Source organism: Silurus meridionalis, chromosome 29, assembly GCF_014805685.1.
Source record: "Silurus meridionalis isolate SWU-2019-XX chromosome 29, ASM1480568v1, whole genome shotgun sequence".
NCBI lineage: Eukaryota > Metazoa > Chordata > Actinopteri > Siluriformes > Siluridae > Silurus > Silurus meridionalis.
In genome coordinates this window covers 4497976-4518434 of record NC_060912.1, presented here as the reverse complement: position 1 = coordinate 4518434, position 20459 = coordinate 4497976, and the positions used below count along the sequence as shown (strand labels likewise).

Below are 20459 nucleotides of genomic sequence, written 5' to 3'. Positions count from 1 at the left end.
TTACATATTTATCATATTTAGTCATTATTTAAATTTATTTTAATGTAATTCTTTTTTTTATTATATATTATATTATATTATAGTTGTATTTGTATAGCTATTTTAACTATGCACATTGTTCCAAAGTGTCTTTTCAGAGATAAAGAGGTTATAAAGTTTTAGTTTGCTCCTTATAATTTATCCCTAAGGATCGAACCAGTGGTGACTGTGGCGAGAAAAAACTCCCTAAGATAGTATGAGGAAGAAACCTTGAGAGGAACCAGAATCAAAAGTCTGCTTATATATATTTGTATAGTGCTTTTAACAATGAACATTACCTCAAAGCAGCTTTACACAGATAATGTGGTGATAAAAATTAATAAGATGTTCTTTATACCTGATGAGCAAGCCGGTGGTGGCTGTGCAAGGAAAAACTCCCTGAAAAGGCATAAGGAAGAAACCTTGAGAGGAACCAGACTTGATAGGGAACTAATCTGGGTTGCATCGAATGTCCATTTATTACAGATAAACAATGTTGAGTTCAGAAGCAAACTGTTGTCCTGAGTCAGTGTAGCAGACTGTTGACATTAACTTCAGTCCAAATCCATCCTCAAAGCTCCCGTTCTTACTTCGGAATTTCATAGAACCGCCCAAGGCATTGATGAGAAACCGTCCCCAGCTGAAGAACCATCCCCTCGAAATGAAGAGGCAGGCCTGGGTGAAGTGGGAAGATCCGCAGAGGAAAGAGGGGCAGGAACAGTGGTTACTGGAACCTCAGAAGCATGTTTAGAGAGAGAGAGAGAGAGAGAGAGATGAGGGTTTACAGGAAGAGAAGGATATGGATTATTATGTGTCCTTGTTATTGTATGAAGGTTGGAAGCATGGAGATGTTTAGGAGAGATGGCAATTTTTAACAAGTTTGTTTAACAGGATTTTGGAAAGTGAGAAGATGCCTGAGGAATGGAGAAGGAGTGTGCTGGTACCGGTCTTTAAGAATAAGGGAGATGTGCAGACCTGCAGTAACTACAGGGGAATTAAGTTGATCAGTCACACAATGAAGTTATGGGAAAGAGTAGTGGAAGCCAGGCTGAGAGAAGAGGTGACCATCTGTAAACAACAGCATGGTTTCATGCCAAGGAAGAGCACCAAAGACACATTTTTGCTTTGAGAATGTTGATGGAGAAGTATAGAGAGGGTCAGAAGGAGTTGCATTGTGTGTTTGTGGATTTAGAGAAAGCGTACGACAGGGTGCCGAGAAAGAAGTTTGGTATTGTATGAGGAATTCAGGTGTGTCAGAGAACTATGTGAGGGTGGTGCAGGACATGTATATGGACAGTGTGACAGCAGTGAAGTGTGCAGTAGGAACGACAGACTGGTTCAAGGTGGAGGTTGGACTGCATCAAGGATCGGCTCTAAACCCTTTCCTGTTTGCAGTGGTGATGGACAGGTTGACGGACGAGGTCAGACAGAAGTCTCCATCAACTATGATGTTTGTGGATGATGTTATTTGGGGTGAGATCAGCCTGGAGAGGTGGAGGTACATGCTGGAGCAAGTTCTTCTACCAAGAAGGGCTGGTTATATGGTTAGGTATTATTCAAGAATGAAAAGTTGTTTCTTTTCCCACTGGAATCAAAGCTGGTTAGATTGTCTGTTGTTTGTTGTTGGATAAAAAGCTACTGTAATTTGCTTTTTATGATCTTCAATAGCTTTTTTTCATCAGTCCCTAGATTACATCTTTACACTGATTTCCTGAAGTCTTTGGGATAACTTCATCTGTGGCTAATATTACTGTTTTTGGTGAACCATTTTATTTGGCCCTAGATTTAATGGGGTTCTATTATAAACTACTTCTGGTAAAGGGTCTGAAAAGAATGCCAGCTAGCCATCCTTTATGTCTAATTTGTTTCATGTCAGCTTATGCAAAGGCTATAATTAAGGGGAAGTTATCACCCCCATGCAGATTGCCCAGTGCTTTTTATAATTAGTCAAGTAAAGGGAAAAAAGGATAAAAATGGTCTGGATGTTCTAGTAAGTGCAGAAGTAAGCTTCAAGTAATTCAGAAGGCAGCAAGAGTCGTTAACAAAACCAAAAATATGACATCAAATCTGTCTTATTCAGTCTATTATATTGGCTCCCAATTAAATATCTCGTTGACTGCAAAATTTTACTACTGACTTAAGCACCAAATGGTCATGTGCCACAATATCTGCATGAACTTTTGCTCTATTATAATCCGAGTCTACTTCGATTAAAAGATGCAGGCTATTTGTTGGTTTTTCAAATAATGAAGACTGTAGCAGGGGGCAGAGCTTTCTCAGTGTTTGGGACTCAGAAGTGTTTGGACTAAGTGTTTGGACTCAGACAGTCTCAGTGTTCAAGTCTAGGCAGAAACCACATTTGTTCAGTCATGTCTTTTGTAAGAAGATTTTTCATAGGTTAAGGAGCAGATCTGGAGGAAGTGTTTAAGTGAACTAGGATGTGTGGATGCTGTCGTACCCCCACTCACGCATTCACTTATGTTTTTTTGAAGGTGGTTTGGCGGGTTGTCTCTTATCCCAGAAATCTCTCATGTCTGTGTTACCTTCTGGCCCTCCCTTTTAGTTATGCTGTTATAGCTTGTCCCTTGCACTCTGATCACACTGTACAATGGCTTTAACATATGTCATCAGTGATATTTGAGAGGTGTCATATTTCTGGTTAAAGTAAGCAATCTTGCTGATGCAATTTGGAATAATTAGAACTTGCCTAAACAGAGTAAGGCATAGTCAAACCTAGAGGCAAGAAAAGCATGAAATGTTTTTTCTGCATTGTGTAACATTATCGTTTATTATCTTAGCATTGTTTCTGAGATGAAAGAAGGCTATCCTAGGAATATTATCATGACCTTTAAGTGGAAGACTAAAGCCAATCACTAATCACACACAAGAAAAGAAAGGCCATTCCCAGATATTATGTAATCAGAAAGCTTACTTCTAGCTGTGGTTCTACTGTCAGAATTAAGTAGAAGGAATTTAATAATCTTCCACTGTCTTATATCTCTTTAACATTATTCAGCTGGAGTCTCTCATCTGGCTTTGCTAAAATATACAATCCAGGAGTGGCATATAGAAAAAAAATGTTGTGGGTCTAAAACAGATCCTTGTGGAATAAAAAACTTTAAATTATTACTTGTAAATAAGTCACCATTTACATCTACAAACTGATAACAATCAGTCTTTTACATTACTAAAACTTTGACATTTTAATCCTGATGCATCTCTGCTCTTTCCCTCAATAGCATCTAAAAACTAAAATTTGTCTTATAACAAAATGTTAATGACTCACCAGTTAAATACTATTAGTAATATTTTACTTTAGGTCATTCTGCAAATTCTATCCACCAGTGAGCAGGCAAAAAGAGCTGCTAAAAAGGCTCATGGAATGAAAACCAGCAAGTGCCTTTTACCACCGTCAGTGTTGAGTGATTCATTTACTTCTTCCTCATTAATTGTGTAGACATGCAGCAAGTGTTGGGTAACCTGAAGGATTTGTCAACCTCCACTAAGGCCAGTGATCTCGACCTCCTTTTCCTCAAAGGCATTATGGAAAGCCCTGTGTTCTGCTCTCTTGCCCAGGTACAACAGAATCTCACACAAACTTAATTTCTTCTTGAAAATACCCATTTGTTAATGTTAAGATTAATAGCTAATAGTCTAATAGCCATAGTTGTATCACAGTTGTGTATTTGCTGTATTTGTGTGTATACAGGTTCATGAGAATTTAGAGGATTTGAAGTTGGAGGCAGTGCAGGATAATAACGTTGAACTTGTGAGTGAGATTCTAGGGATAATTCGTGGTCTGACCATTGCAGACAACAGTGCTGCAGAGTTATCAAGAATACTTCGGCAGCCTCACTTCCAGGTTCATAGCTTTAGTATGATTGCTGCATTTTACTGTCTTTTCTCTTTTCCACTTTTCTTATCTCATCATCATCTCCTTTATTTCCATGTCATAGTCTCTCCTGGAGGCCCATGATATGGTTGCATCAAAATGCTATCAGGCTCCTCCTCCCATCGATCCAGCCATTGCGACAGCAGCCAACAATGCACTCATGCAACCCAATGCTGTTAGAATGATCGGCATTCACAAAAGAGCAGGAGAATCTTTGGTTAGTGTGTGCACGGTGTAGAATAATAGCATAACAAATTACAAACTAATCATCTTTGACAGCTCTGTTTTGGAGAAATGCTTGCTTTAAGATCCATTACCCAAAGAGCATATCTTTATGATAGGGCGTCACATTCCGGGTGGAGAAGGAAGCCCTTGTGATCACTCGAATTCTCTACGGTGGATTGATTGACAGGCAGGGGCTACTCCATGTTGGTGATATCATAAAGGAAGTGAATGGGCAGCAGGTGGGCAACAACCCAACTGAGCTACAGAAGATACTGAAGGACTGCAGTGGAGGAATCACTTTTAAAATCCTTCCTAGCTACATAGATTCTGCAATACCACCATGGGTAAAGTTAATGCATGTTCACAGCCATACAACTGCACACCGCTAGTGTGCTACTCAGTAGCTGGGGTTATTAAGGTTCTTTGTGTTCTTTTTCAAAAGTTTGTAGATAGCTGAACATAAAATTTGTATGTGCTTCCCATCACATTTAGTTCCTATTTGCTGTTATAATCAACACTATTCTGGGAAGATGTTTAACTGAATTTTAAAATTTGTTTTTGGATATTAGTGTTAATCAGCCACAAGGGTGTTAGTAAAGTCAGGTACTGATGTAGGTGAGGAGGCCTGGGTGTGCGGTCAGCGTTCACATTCATTCCAAAGGTGTTCAATAGTGCTGAGGTCAGAGCTCTGTAGCAGACTACTCAGGATCTTCCACTCCAATCCAAGTAACCCATATCTTCATGAAACTGACTTTGTTTACAGGGGCATTTTAATGCTGGAACAGGATTGGGTTTCCTAGTGATGGGAAAATTTTAAAGTGATGGAAAAAACAACAACCTATACAAGTGTGTACTTCCAACTTTTTAGTAACCCCTTTTGGCTGGAAAGGTCAGGTGTCTCAAAATATTTGTACATATAGTGTATATTTTGTTCCAGAACTGTGCGGGTCTGTGAAGGTAATATAAAAGTCTCCCCAAACAGAAATACTCTCTCATGTGGCACTCCATTAAAAACAGGTAGGATTCTGTAATAGAAATCACTGCATGGGTTTAGAAACAACTCCAGAAATCATTGTTTGTAAACACAGTTTGCTGTGCCATACACAAATGTTGGTTGATACTCTATCATGCAAAGATAAAGCCATATGTGAATGTGTTTCACCCTGTTTTCGTCCCTGAGACAAATCTCATTTAAATTTGCCTGAGACAAAGTGGAAAACTGTTCTGTCCTCCAGACTATTGAGGAAAGGAACCATCTAGCTTGTTATCAGTGCTCTCATTACATCTCTGAGTGTGTGAGGGTGCATTGTTGCATATGGAATAGGCGGTTTGTACATCTGAAGAATCACCTCAATGCAGACTGATAAAGTGAGGAAAATAAGTATTTAACCACCCTGCCATTTTGCAAGTTCTCCCACTTAGAAATCATGGAGGGGTCTGAAATTGTCATCGTAGGTGCATGCCCACAGTGAGAGACATAATCTAGAAAAAAAAATCCAGAAATCACAATATATGATTTTTTTACTATTTATTTGTATGATACAGCTGCAAATAAGTATTTGAACACCTGAGAACGTTAATATTTGGTACAGTAGCCTTTGTTTTTCAAGTCAAGTCAAGAGGCTTTTATTGTCATTTTTACTATACACAGTGGTACACAGTACACAGTAAAAACGAAACAACATTCCTCCGGAACCCTGGTGCTACACTAAACAACAACAGCATAGAGCTACAACAACACAAACATAAGGTGCATCGAGTGCAACCTGGTGCAAACAGTGCAAACAAAAAACAGTACAGACAGACAGTGCAGACAGACAACACAAGACAACACAAGACAAGACAAAAGACAAAAAAACAAGTATAGCGCCGACTAGTAAACCTACTGTATACTTGATTATACAGTACTGTGTAAGGAGAAATGTAAAAACTATACCCAGGAGAGAGTACAAACTGAGCAGAACAGAACAATATAGTGCAAAAAACAGCAGCAAGGAGGTGCAAAGACAGCATGTAAACATTCAACTGTAATACAAGGTGCAAAGACAGCATGTAAACATTCTACTGTAATACAAGGTGCAAGTATAAATAATAATAAATAGATAAATGGTGGTGGAGTGGATCGAGATGAGTCATAATTGTGTTTAGTCCAGGTTGTACAGTTCGGTAACACACATTTGAGTAAGTGTGTGTGTGTGAGTGAGTGTGTGCGAGTTCTGTTTCAGTTCTGTGTGTTGAGAAGCCTGATGGCTTGTGGAAAGAAAGTCTTGTTGTGGCGGCCCGAATGCTTCGGAACCGTTTTCCTGATGGTAGGAGTGTGAAAAGTGTGTGTGACGGGTGTGTGTGTTCATCCACAATGCTGTGTGCTCTGCAGATGCAGCGTGTGGTGTAAATGTCCATGATAGAGGGGAGAGAGACTCCGATGATCTTCTCAGCTGTTCTCACTATCCTCTGTAGGGTCTTGCGATCCGAGACGGTGCAATTCCCAAACCAGGCAGTGATGCAGCTGCTCAGGATGCTCTCAATGGTCCCTCTGTAGAACATGGTCAGGATGGGGGGAGGGAGGTGGGCTTTCCTCAGCCTTCTCAGGAAGTAGAGACGCTGCTGGGCTTTCTTGGTGATGGAGCTGGTGTTAAGTGACCAGGTGAGGTTGTCTGCCAGATGAACACCAAGGAATTTGGGTTTGCAATTACAGAGGTCAAACGTTTCCTGTAGTTTTTCACCAGGTTTGCACACACTGCAGGAGGGATTTTGGCCCACGCCTCCACACAGATCTTCTCTAGATCAGTCAGGTTTCTGGCCTGTCACTGAGAAACATGGAGTTTGAGCTCCCTCCAAAAAGTCTCTATTGGGTTTAGGTCTGGAGACTGGCTAGGCCACTCCAGAACCTTGATATGCTTCTTACAGAGCCACTCCTTGGTTATCCTGGCTGTGTGCTTCGGGTCATTGTCATGTTGGAAGACCCAGCCTCGACCCATCTTCAATGCTCTAACTGAGGGAAGGAGGTTGTTCCCCAAAATCTCGCAATACATGGCCCCGGTCATCCTCTCCTTAATACAGTGCAGTCCCATGTGCAGAAAAACACCCCCAAAGCATGATGCTACCACCCCATGCTTCACAGTAGGGATGGTGTTCTTGGGATGGTACTCATCATTCTTCTTCCTCCAAACACGTTTAGTGGAATTATGACCCAAAAGTTCTATTTTGGTCCCATCTGACCACATGACTTTCTCCCATGACTCCTCTGGATCATCCAAATGGTCATTGGCAAACTTAAGATGTGCCTGGACATGTGCTGGTTTAAGCAGGGGAACCTTCCGTGCCATGCATGATTTCAAACCATGACGTCTTAGTGTATTACCAACAGTAACCTTGGAAACGGTGGTCCCAGCTCTTTTCAGGTCATTGACCAACTCCTCCCGTGTAGTTCTGGGCTGATTTCTCACCTTCCTTAGGATCATTGAGACCCCACGAGGTGAGATCTTGCATGGAGCCCCAGTCCGAGGGAGATTGACAGTCATGTTTAGCTTCTTCCATTTTCTAATGATTGCTCCAACAGTGGACCTTTTTTCACCAAGCTGCTTGGCAATTTCCCTGTAGCCCTTTCCAGCCTTGTGGAGGTGTACAATTTTGTCTCTAGTGTCTTTGGACAGCTCTTTGGTCTTGGCCATGTTAGTAGTTGGATTCTTACTAATTGTATGGGGTGGACAGGTGTCTTTATGCAGCTAACGACCTCAAACAGGTGCATCTAATTTAGGATAATAAATGTAGTGGAGGTGGACATTTTAAAGGCAGACTAACAGGTTTGTTAATTCTGAGGGTCAGAATTCTAGCTGATAGACAGGTGTTCAAATACTTATTTGCAGCTGTATCATACAAATAAATAGTTTAAAAATCATATATTGTGATTTTTGGATTTTTTTTAGATTATGTCTCTCACAGTGGACATGCACCTACGATGACAATTTCAGACCCCTCCATGATTTCTAAGTGGGAGAACTTGCAAAATAGCAGGGTGTTCAAATACTTATTTTTCTTACTGTATATGCTGGCTTTAGAGCAACATATGCTTACATCTAAACTACTCCTTTTTCAGAGAAGGCTTTGCATATTTTAGCTAAACAACACTAAACCGCATATTGCATCTATTTAAGCAACATGGTTTCATAGTCCAAGTATGAATGCTGAACTGGATTGGATTGGGTCTGTTGTCCAATAAGACAAAATTCAACATACCTATGTCAGATGGTGGGGAATAAAGTGATATGGGGATGCAGGTGTTGGAAGCACGTTGCTTGCACTTTGAAAACAGACCAATACTTGGACATCTTGCAGAAGAAAATGCTGCAGAGTGAAGAGGATAAGTATGATATGGAATGCGTATTCTTTATCACCATAATGACCCCACGTACACAGTGTATGCACAAAGCTTTGACTACATTCCCAGACATTGCAGTCAATGTGTGTTTTTCCTGTGAGCTTTTGTTTTTGTATGTACTTTTTGTTCATTGTGCATGGCAGTTTACATTTTTTTTGCCAAATAATTCACATTAACTACAGTAAGTATACCGTTTTTATTTTCCCAAAATACTCCTTATATTTTCATGGTTTAAGTAAACATGTAAGGTCATTAAAAGCAAATATTATCCAGACATCAGTTTAGTCCACTGTTGAACATGATTTTTAGTAGAGCAGATCTGAATGTATTTATTAATATTTATTATTTGGGCACTAATGCCTGCTAGGTACTTATATATACAAGCTTTTGTAAGTTCTTTTATCTGCCTTCTAGGTTTATGTAAAGCCCCATTTTGACTACAATCCAGCCAATGACATCCTGATTCCATGCAGAGAGGCTGGTCTCACCTTTAAAAAGGGTGACGTTCTTCAGATAGTCAACAGAGAGGACCTGAACTGGTGGCAGGTAAGAATTCACTGCTGTAGAGAGAGCCTGTTGTAGATTAATAATTTGGATTAGTGTGTTTGGGATTTTTATGTCTGGCTGGTTCTCCAGATAGTTGTGTTGTTTTTCACAGGCATGTAATAAAGTGGAAGGAACTACAGGGTTGATTCCCAGCCAGTTACTGGAGGAGAAAAGAAAAGCTTTTGTTCCAAAAAACTTGGATACAACAGGTACATTTATGACATAATACAAAGTGTGTGTGTGTGTGTGTGTGTGTGTGTGTGTGTGTGTGTGTGGCAGCCATAACATTAAAACAACTCACAGGTGAAGTGATTGGCTCTGATGCTTTATAATGCAGCACCTTTAAAAGGGTGGGACATTGGTGGGACACTGATCAGCCAAATCATGTGTGCTTTGGTATCTGTGAGCAAATGTTTTGTAAGTTGTGAGATGGGGCTGCTATGTATTGAACTTGTTTGTTCATCAAAGGGGCAGTGATCTTCATGTCCTATTTCTGAGGAAGGACAATGACATAAGGTATACCACCACAGGGAATAAATGATGATAGGTGGTTTATGACAAAGTAACATCCACGTGAATGCCAGGACCCAAGGTTTCCCAGCAGAGCATTAACCAGATCATGACAGTGCCTTTACCAAGCCTATGTGTCATGCTCAATCGCCATTTCTCTTGAAAAGAATCATGATTCATCAGATCAGTCCACTTTCTTCCATTGCTTTATGGTTTTGTTTTGTTTAGTATCTGCTAATTGTAGGAGATTTTGGTGGTGTCAGGGGGGTCAGCAAAGGCACTTTTACTGGTCTGCAGCTATGCAGCTCCATTTTCAGCACCTGTTAAGCAGCATGTGTGTGTATTCACACTTTTCTGTTCAACTTTTTACTACAGTAGCTCTTCTATGGAACTGGACCTTCACTCCCAAACATATCAATAACCCTTTGTCATTCTTTCTCTGACTATTTTTTGTAATGTTTTTGTAATGTAAATAATGAATCCCAGATCAGTTTCAGACCTGTTTCCATTTAAGAAATACGATCATGTGACTTATTCATAACATAGTTAAAATTCATGTTAAAAAGTAATCACTTGTCATCACTGAAGTGAATCTGAATAACCCCAAGATCAGCAGGGTTTCTTTTTGTAAAATGATTTTGATGCCCTATTGCTTTTCTCTCAGACTGATATTATTGTGGAAAGCTATTGACCAGGAGATGATGCATTTAAAGGAATTTCCTAGTCATTTCTGGGTTTTGGTGCTAGATCACTTTCCAGCATGAGCTAAAACACCTTCTTAAGTTAACGAAGAAATGGCTTTCAAAGAAGATCATTGTTCTGGAATGTCAAAGTTCACATATCAAACCCCTATCAAAATCTTCTGAAAGAAGGCTGTGCACAGGAGCTCCGATCACAATCTGCAGCAAATCATATGCTAAGTTGGTAGACTCTAACCCCCCTAAAAAACTGAGTGCTATATTCTAAGGAAAATGATACTTTAACATGTTGTTGGTTAAGGGGTGTTTTCCAGCTGTGATTGCAATAAATCACTTTGTAAAATGTCATCCTTTTATTCCACATTCAACTAAGTGGTATTATTTGAAAGTAGGAGCTTTTAGGAACAGCAGCAACCACAAAGGAAGACCATATAAAGTCCATGTAAAGTCACAATTCTCATGATTCTCTGTTTAGCAGTCTGAATGGTGAGGCTGGTGGAGGTGGGATAATGGTATGAGGCTGTTTTTTCAGGGTTTGGGCTAGGCTCCTTACTTCCAGTGCTTTAGCATACAAAAACATTTTGGACAAGGCTTTGTACCAGCATGACTGTGCTCCAGTGTACAAAGAAAGGTCTATGAAAACATGGTTGGATGAATTTGATGTGCAAGAACCTGACTGGCCCTCAACTCAATCATCTTAATCTAACACCACTGAGATGAGCTGGAATAGAGATTGTGAGATAGACTTTCTTGCCCAACATCAGCACCTGACCTTAAAATTTGTATTTGATGAATGGGCAAATGTTCCTACAGACACATTTCAAAATGTTGTTGAAATCCTTCCCAGAAGAGTGATTGCTTTTATATATGCAAAGGAGTGACCAACTCCATAATAGTGATTTTGTATTTAGAATGCAATTTACATTACAGTCCATCTTGGTGTAATAGTCAGGTGTCCCAATCTGTTTGTCTATATAGTGCCCATGTCTCTATATACATATATACAGTACAAAAAAATATACACACATACATAGACAATAAATATGAACTCATTTATGCTGTTTTCTTTAAATAAATACCAATATTGCATATATAAATAGACAACATTTAATCCCACTGGCTCTATCGTGTTCAAACCAAACTTGTGAAGCACTCCAGAACTCTGTTACCAATATTAAGTTGTGGAAGTGTAACCATAAAAGTTATTTCCTATTCAGTAACATTGAAATTGGGGCTGTTAACAAATATTATACAGAGTGCAGCTAATCAACCTTATTGTTTTACTGTTAGGGATCTTATGTGGAACACTAAACAGTAAAATGAAGAAAAAAAAGATGTACATTACTTCAAGGAATGCAGGCAAGTCACTCAATGCTGTATTCTCCAGTGAATGTTGACACTTGCCTTATTGATGTGGATCTAATAGAACATGTGGTATTTATTTTCAATGAAACACAGAATTTGACCATCATGAGCTGCAGGTCTATGAGGAGGTAGCATGCGTGCCACCATTCCAGAGGAGGACAGTGGTACTAATTGGGGCAAAGGGAGTGGGCCGCCGCAGCCTGAAAAAAAGTTTGTTGGTATGTCATCCTGACCGCTATGGAACCACAGTACCATGTGAGTAGTTATTAAAATTGCTTCCTAAAAAAAGAAGTGGATAATCTATTGAAGGTTTTGAATGAACTGTATTTGAACATTTGAATCTATTTGGTTTTGCAGAATCTTTGTGTAAACGAATGCATAGTCAGGACATGATTTTAAACAGTACAATTATACCACCTTTTTAAATAAATGCATTTTGAAATGTACCAGCACAGATTTATACAAGTCTATATGTGTACATGTGGATATTTGTAAGATTCCTTTTTTTATGAATAGCACTCAATAAAGCAAGAGTACAATATATAAAAAAACATTTTTGATAACTGAATAATAACCAAATAACAGTTCACTGTTATACTTCTTGTTGTAGTAAAAGTTAGTAAATGTCTCTTCTTTTTGCTACTAAATTTTTATATATAATAGACTAGTATGGCTAAAGTGTATACACAGTGTTTGTTCTATAGAAGAAAATCACAGCATATGTAGAAGTTTAACCACTCTGGAAAATGCCAGCTTGTTTCATGCAATGATGTTTCCTTTTCTGTAACTCAGTCACATCTCGAAGACCTCGAGAGGACGAGCACAATGGTCAGACTTACCAATTTGTGACAAGGAAAGACATGGAGCTTGGTATTAAATTAGGATATTTCTTGGAGCATGGCGAGTATGATGGCAACCTGTATGGCACCAAAATAAGTTCTATTCATGAGGTGGTGGACACGGACGCACCTGCATCCTGGACGTCAACCCTCAGGTCCATAAACTGAAGCCAATCATTCAATTACCATTTATAAAAAATCTTTAAAAGCATCTCAGTTTGTACTTTTTTAAGACACATTTTACCATTAACTCTTAATAGTGTAATTAAACCTAGTCTTAGAAATATTCTTTTGAACCCCTTTGAAATCTGAGAAATCTTTTGAAAAATTGCCATATTTATTTTTTTACATACAAAGCTGAAATTTACAACATCGCATTCCCTGACATCGAAACCTGCACACTGAAATTTTAGTAGCCTAAAAATTATTTGCTAAACAACAGGTTTTTTTTCAAAATAAAAGTCCTATATAATATGGTCACACCCCCACTAATACACACTTATTCCTTTCCTGCTTTAACCTTTTGTACACACTCATATGATCAACTTACTTTCCTTGTGAGGGTGCACTAATAACATAATTAATAATGTATATCATTTATTCAGTGCTTACATTTAAATTGAACCGAAACATTAGTAGCCAAAAAGAAACACTGTTTAAACAAAACAAAATAAGTAAAATTCTATTTTACCTATGCTGTCAGTACATGACCTGGAATACCTTCTTATGTGTGTGCACAACCATAGTACATTTGCCATTCCTGATGGTAAATCTGTGGGCCATGACAGACTTAATAATTCTCCTGTTGAAGCTGGTAAGGGTTGCTGATTACATACATGTTTTTTCCACTTCCTCAAGAAGTAGAGGCATTGATGTGACTTTTAAGCTAAAAGCTATTACTTTTGTTTTACTGACATTTAAGACAAGGTTGTTGCACCACATCCCTGTATGCCACCACATTATTGTTTGTGAGGAGTCATTGTATGGTGAATGTGTCATTCACCATAATTGTGGGACTCTATTGTGGGTTGCTCTAATGTTTGGTTTCTTGGATAATTGGAGGTTCCAGCATTTAGGGTGAGAGTGCAAGTATTTTTTTTGCAAATCAGAAAGTCCTGGCCCCAGTGTCGGATACAAATAAATAAGACAAATAAATACACATCCTGTGCTTTTTTTAAGGTTAGGTTTAACGTTTTCACTATCAGAATATATTCACTAAACAGTGTGGGACAAATGTGAAATTCACATAGCAATATTGTTAAATAAAGTATTGCTTGTACAATTATAATTTCATTCTACAGTATTATCTTAGTGGAATAAATGGTCAAAAAGATTGTATAACCAAGAAATGTATTATAGTTTTAATGAGCAGTCTGTTCACTGATAAAGATGTGTGAGAATATGTACATGGCAATTGCAGTCTTGAAACTATCATAATAAATGTACTACAATTGTACTAAGCCAACATAGAAAAATTGGAAGATAGACAAAAGCCCTTCGCTACTACACTGACTATACTATACTCTACTATACTATACTCTACTATACTATACACTACTATACTATACCATACTATACTCTACTATACAATACTAAACTACACAATACTATACTCTACTATACTATACCTGCCCTGCACAGACTAATATTACTCTTTTTTCTTTTTATAAAGACTAATAGTACTCTTAATTTAGCTATCTAGTTCCTCTGGACACTGATGATCCTTCTTAACTACACCAGTCAAAACTTATTATTGAAAATAATTTATTTATTTGTTTGTTTTTGTTTATGAATTAATTTATATTTAGTAATTTATAATTATTTAAATAAATAATCTTTGCTCTGCAATTTATTTAATTTTCTCAAAAGCCTGCACTGCAGCTTAATTTGTCGATGTTCACCGGATTGCATTTGTGATTTATGTTTGCTTGGTCCAGTCTATAATTTAGTTGCGATCTGTGTAATAATATTCTCACACAAAAAGTAGACATAAACATGACATATTTTAAAGCTCTGTATACTGACATACAGTGGTGTGGAAGTGTTTGCCCCCTTCCTGATTTCTTCACAGCTATAGTTGTTGTCCAAAGTTCAAAAAGATATATTTTTTGTCCAAAGTTGTTTCAGATCATATCTCCCTTAAAATATGTCTTGGCTATTATGTTTTGCCACAATACTATGTTAAACGTGCATTTATATCAGCTATTGCAAATCTCCCAAGGTTATTGACTATCACTGGAACACCATCTGACCCCATACAACTCGATCAGGTTGCTGAATACATATAATCAACGTTCTACTACACTCCTGTTCAATAATACAATTGGAGAAACTAGCATCAGGTCTAACGCTCAAAATAGAAGGTGAATGGCATCAAAATAAACTACTAGTGTTTCAGATAGCATGTCTGAGTCTCAAATACTAACTGGAAAACTATTCTATGCGGCTTTTTCAGAGAAAGCTTTGCATCCTGCTGTAGTCTTTACTATTAGAGGTTCCAACAAATAGCCTGTTGGTAAAAGTTGCTGCATTGACCCGTAGGAATTAAAAACAGCATGGATTCTTCCTACCTAATCAATTTCAGACAGCATGACAGTCAGGTACACAATCCACCAGGCTGACGCAAAAATATGTACAAACTAAGTATAAAGTAAATCAGAAGTGGAAAGTAATGAAGTACAAATACTTTGTTACTGTACTTAAGTAGATTTTTCTGTTATCAATACTTTACTTAAATATTTACCATTTTTATTAAAAGTATAAATAAATAAATATGAAAGTTGCGAAATTAAAATCTTCAACGAAACACGTTTAATCATGACGTTCTTTCTTTACTCATATATAAACGTAAATAAATGAACTACAGAAAAATAATTTTTAATCAGTAAACATTTGTTTTACTGATGCGTCCCAAGTCTCAAATCAGCACCAAAACCGCTACGATGCAAGCAATGAACCCTCTGAGGTTGACAAACTTGCCAGCATTTTTTCCTCATAACGCTGAAACGAACTTAAATTACTTTGGTTTTTTCACTCATGACAATCATGCAATTAATCATGATTAAATATCTTAATTGATTGACAGCCCTAATATTAATATGATGTGAGGTCCAGTTATCAGTGTGACAATTAAACAGGTAGTAATAATGACTACTATTTACTTAAGTACATGTCAGAGCCCAAACTTTTTTACTTTAAAAACAGGACAGTCAGTACTTCCACTTTTACCAAAATATTTTAAAACATGAGTATCTGTACTTTTACTCAACCCTGAACATCACAGTTGCAAGCCTGTACTGAGACACTGGACACATATCTGATTTTTTCCCTTTCTCTTTCTTTCTCGCTCCCTTTCTCTATCTGTCTCTCTCTTCAGACCTGTTAGATCCATCCTGATGCCCCTCTGTCCAGTCTTATCAGCTGAAAATCCCTCACTACACCAGAGAATGACTTATTGGACAAACACAAGATTACTGCATATACTGTAGTGCCACATAGAAACCACCATCAAAATGAACATGATGTCTTTCCTTGGATGCTTAGAACACTTAACTTAAAGACTTGAGCCTCAATCACTGAAGGTTTAATAAATTAGTAACAGAGTGAGTGAGTCTTAAGATTCTCATAACTTCCAGTTTACTCAATTGCACTTTTTTAAATTCAACATTTATAGAAACAAAATTTCTAAATCACTTTATGCTTTAAAGTCACCAAGTGGAATAATGTTCCTACTGCCCAACCAACCCCCCCGGACCACCACATCTAAATTACAATAATCAGCGAACAATGGTCCTGGTGTGCAAGTTGCACAAGAAGGTATTCTGATGCTAAAATACAGTATAAATGCAGTGTTTTTTATTTTCTATTTACATTTGACCAGCCAAATATCTGAACCTGTCATATATTCCTAACAGGTGTCAGTGGAATTCTTTGATCCAACACACACCTGGTTTTAATCATTTGTTGATTAATATATTTTTCTTGCATTATTTGTGGTAAAGAACACTAAAGTGACAGTTTATATAGTGGCTAAATACATTTATTCCAAAAAAATATTAAATACTTTGGGCAAAATAAATAAGGCAAATTTACAAAAGTATACAAAAGTATAGCAATTTTACTGTATTTCTGTTCTGTTGAAAATGAATATTGTCTAATAATTTTGACTTTTCTTTCCTCTGGCTCAGGCTCTGAAGGTGCTGAGAACAGCAGAGTTTATGCCCTATGTAGTGTTCATAGCGACTCCTGAGCTCGAGACCCTAAAAGTTATACACAAAGCAGTTGTTGATGCAGGAATCCTCACCAAGCAGCTAACAGTATGTACAATCCAAACCTAATCAAGGTCGCACTTTCACTTTTAATGTCCGCTTATATTGTATGATTACTCTAGCATATTGTTACAATATATAATACAATAATCAGAAGCAAGCTTCAGTACTAGGGATACATACATTCTGGTATTATAGTTGACTGAGAACCAGTGGTATTTTATTATTATTTTTTTTTTAATTATTTATACTTTAGTTTAGCTTAGTTTAGCTACTAGTGCTTAGCTCTCAGACTACAGTAATTCCATTTGCATACTAAAAAGGTCTTTATTTGTAAAAAAAAAAATATATATATATATATATATATATATATAAATATATATATATATATTGTATATAAATTAAAAATATTCATCCTTACTCAGAACTTACAGAATAAATAATGATCACCAGGGCCTCACACTAACTACATTTCCATGAGCTGTTTAAATGAGATGTTTTAGATTTGCTGGTGTGCCTGGGACCATTGTCATGTTGCATGTATTTTAGTCATGCTTTAGCTGTTACACAGATGGACTAACATTTGAGGGTCTTACATTTTTATACAAAAGAGGACTGCAGGTTGCCAAGGTCCTTTGCAAAACTAATCATCACCCTTCCACTATTGTGATTGACAGTTGTTGGTCTCAGGTGTTTCTGCTGATATGCTGTTTGGTTTTTGCCTAATGTGGTGCAGTGCATTATGTAATGGGCATCTATCAAACAGGCATCTATACACCAGAAATCTTGTGGTTGGTTTCACAAATCTAAGCTATGCTGCCATTTTTTAGAGAGAAGGCCCTTCTTCTGGCAACCTTTTACAAACAGACTTTACGTCTTCAGTCTTTTTCTAAAGTACTGTCATGAACTTTAACATTTAACATGCAACATGGAGCTTGTACAGTCTCAGATGTAACTCGGGTTTTTGCGATTTCTCTGAGCATTGTGCGGTCTGACAATGGAGTGAACAGCTTTACTGGGAAGTCCACTCCTGTGACAATTAGCAACTGTCCTGTATTTTTTAAACTTCTGAAAGATGTTCCTCCTTGTAGAGTGATGAGCTCCTAATTGTTTGGAAATGGCATTATAATATTTCTCAGATTGATGGGCAGCAAAAATTGCTCCTCTAAGCTAATTGCTCCAGTGGACCACACAGTGGTGATACTTTTGAGCTGCCTCCTATTTAATATAGGGCAAATTTGACCATGATTCCTAAGATAGGACATGATCTGTTATTATGAAACTTATTTGGAAAATAATGGCAAATCATCTGGACCCACATCACAAAGCTAATTTCTACCATTAGGGCATTAATTAAGAAGTTTCAGTCAACTGGAAATGTTATGACTCAACCTGGAAGAGGACACGTGTCTATCTTGTTTTACCAAACTGTGAAGAAATTGGTTTGAGTGGCCAAACAATCTGTAAAAATCACACCTGGAGATGACAGAGAAGATGGAAAAGAAAATTGCACCTTGAAAAGTCTCAGAAAGTCACCAAAATTACAATCCAAAAATCACATACATCAGCACAAAGAAAAAACTCTACTTTCATCCAAAAACAAACTCAAGCATTGGATTGAAACCAAAATAGAGCTTTTAAGCAATAAACACCAGAAGTGGGTTCGGAGTACACAGAGAGGCAGCCATATAGAAAAGTACCTCATGCCCACAGTTAAATATTAGCTCATTTTATTTATAAAAAACAAACAAAAAATTACCCTGAATGTTATTATATAACCGTAATTTATATAAATAAATACAATATTGAAAGATGATGCTACATAAAAAACTGAGTACAGTTGCCAATTCAAAAAGAAGAAAAGAGAAAGAATGAATTGTGCATTGGTCAGTGTATGTATGTGTATCAAAAGGGACAGTGAATAATGGGATATGTATATAAGTTGCTATTATCATCTGTTACATAGATGTGAGTCATTATACAGGGAGTGCAGAATTATTAGGCAAGTTGTATTTTTGAGGATAAATTTTATTTGAGGATTTAATTTGAACAACAACCATGTTCTCAATGAACACAAAAAACTCATTAATATCAAAGCTGAATATTTTTGGAAGTAGTTTTTAGTTTTAGCTATTTTAGGGGGATATCTGTGTGTGCAGGTGACTATTACTGTGCATAATTATTAGGCAACTTAACAAAAAACAAATTTATACCCATTTCAATTATTTATTTTACCAGTGAAACCAATATAACATCTCAACATTCACAAATATACATTTCTGACATTCAAAACCAAACAAAACAAATCAGTGACCAATATAGCCACCTTTCTTTGCAAGGACACTCAAAAGCCTGCCATCCATGGATTCTGTCAGTGTTTTGATCTGTTCACCATCAACATTATGCAGCAGCAACCACAGCCTCCCAGACACTGTTCAGAGAGGTGTACTGTTTTCCTCCTTGTAAATCGCACATTTGATGATGGACCACAGGTTCTCAATGGGGTTCAGATCAGGTGAACAAGGAGGCCATATCATTAGATTTTCTTCTTTATACCCTTTCTTGCCAGCCACGCTGTGGAGTACTTGGACGTGTGTGATGGAGCATTGTCCTGCATGAAAATCATGTTTTTCTTGAAGGATGCAGACTTCTTCCTGTACCACTGCTTGAAGAAGGTGTCTTCCAGAAACTGGCAGTAGGACTGGGAGTTCAGCTTGACTCCATCCTCAACCCGAAAAGGCCCCACAAGCTCATCTTTGATGATACCAGCCCAAACCAGTACTCCACCTCCACCTTGCTGGCGCCTGAGTCGGACTGGAGCTCTCTGCCCTTTACCAATCCAGCCACGGGCCCATCCATCTGGCCCATCAAGACTCACTCTCATTTCATCAGTCCATAAAACCTTAGAAAATCAGTCTTGAGATATTTCTTGGCCCAGTCTTGACGTTTCAGCTTGTGTGTCTTGTTCAGTGGTGGTCGACTTTCTGCCTTTCTTACCTTGGCCATGTCTCTGAGTATTGCACACCTTGTGCTTTTGGGCACCCAGTGATGTTGCAGCTCTGAAATATGGCCAAACTGGTGGCAAGTGGCATCTTGGCAGCTGCACGCTTGACTTTTCTCAGTTCACGGGCAGTTATTTTGCGCCTTGGTTTTTCCACACACTTCTTGCGACCCTGTTGACTATTTTGAATGAAACGCTTGATTGTTCGATGATCACGCTCAGAAGCTTGGCTATTTTAAGACTGCTGCATCCCTCTGCAATATATCTCACTATTTTTGAATTTTCTGAGCCTGTCAAGTCCTTCTTTTGACCCATTTTGCCAAAGGAAAGGAAGTTGCCTAATAATTATGCACACCTGATATAGGGTGTTGATGTCATTAGACCACACCCCTTCTCATTACAGAGATGCACATCACCTAATATGCTTAATTGGTAGTAGGCTTTCCAGCCTATACAGCTTGGAGTAAGACAACATGCATAACGAGGATGATGTGGTCAAAATACTCATTTGCCTAATAATTCTGCACTCCCTGTATGGTGCAATGGCAAATGGTAGAAAGGATTTTTCGAACTGTTATTTGTGACGGCGAAACTGAATAAGTCTGTTGGAGAATGAACTCCGCTGCCTCTGTATGGGATCATGTAGTGGGTGGGATGAATTATCTATGATTGACAGGAGTTTGTTCAGTGATCTGTTGTCCCTCACTGTCTATAATCTG

At 37.9% G+C, this 20459-nt stretch overlaps 1 protein-coding gene across 1 annotated transcript in view; it reads left to right on the top strand.

Annotated features, from left to right (window-relative positions):
• Window positions 1-20459, top strand: part of pals2b (protein associated with LIN7 2, MAGUK p55 family member b) — a 42648-nt gene that overhangs the window by 2929 nt on the left and 19260 nt on the right. Inside the window, 11 exon segments of the mRNA XM_046844018.1 lie at window positions 3476-3594; window positions 3728-3880; window positions 3975-4127; window positions 4252-4479; window positions 8928-9059; window positions 9172-9268; window positions 11558-11626; window positions 11726-11887; window positions 12425-12589; window positions 12592-12626; window positions 16659-16787. Coding sequence (XP_046699974.1) covers window positions 3478-3594; window positions 3728-3880; window positions 3975-4127; window positions 4252-4479; window positions 8928-9059; window positions 9172-9268; window positions 11558-11626; window positions 11726-11887; window positions 12425-12589; window positions 12592-12626; window positions 16659-16787 — 1440 coding nt within the window. The 5' untranslated portion in view covers window positions 3476-3477.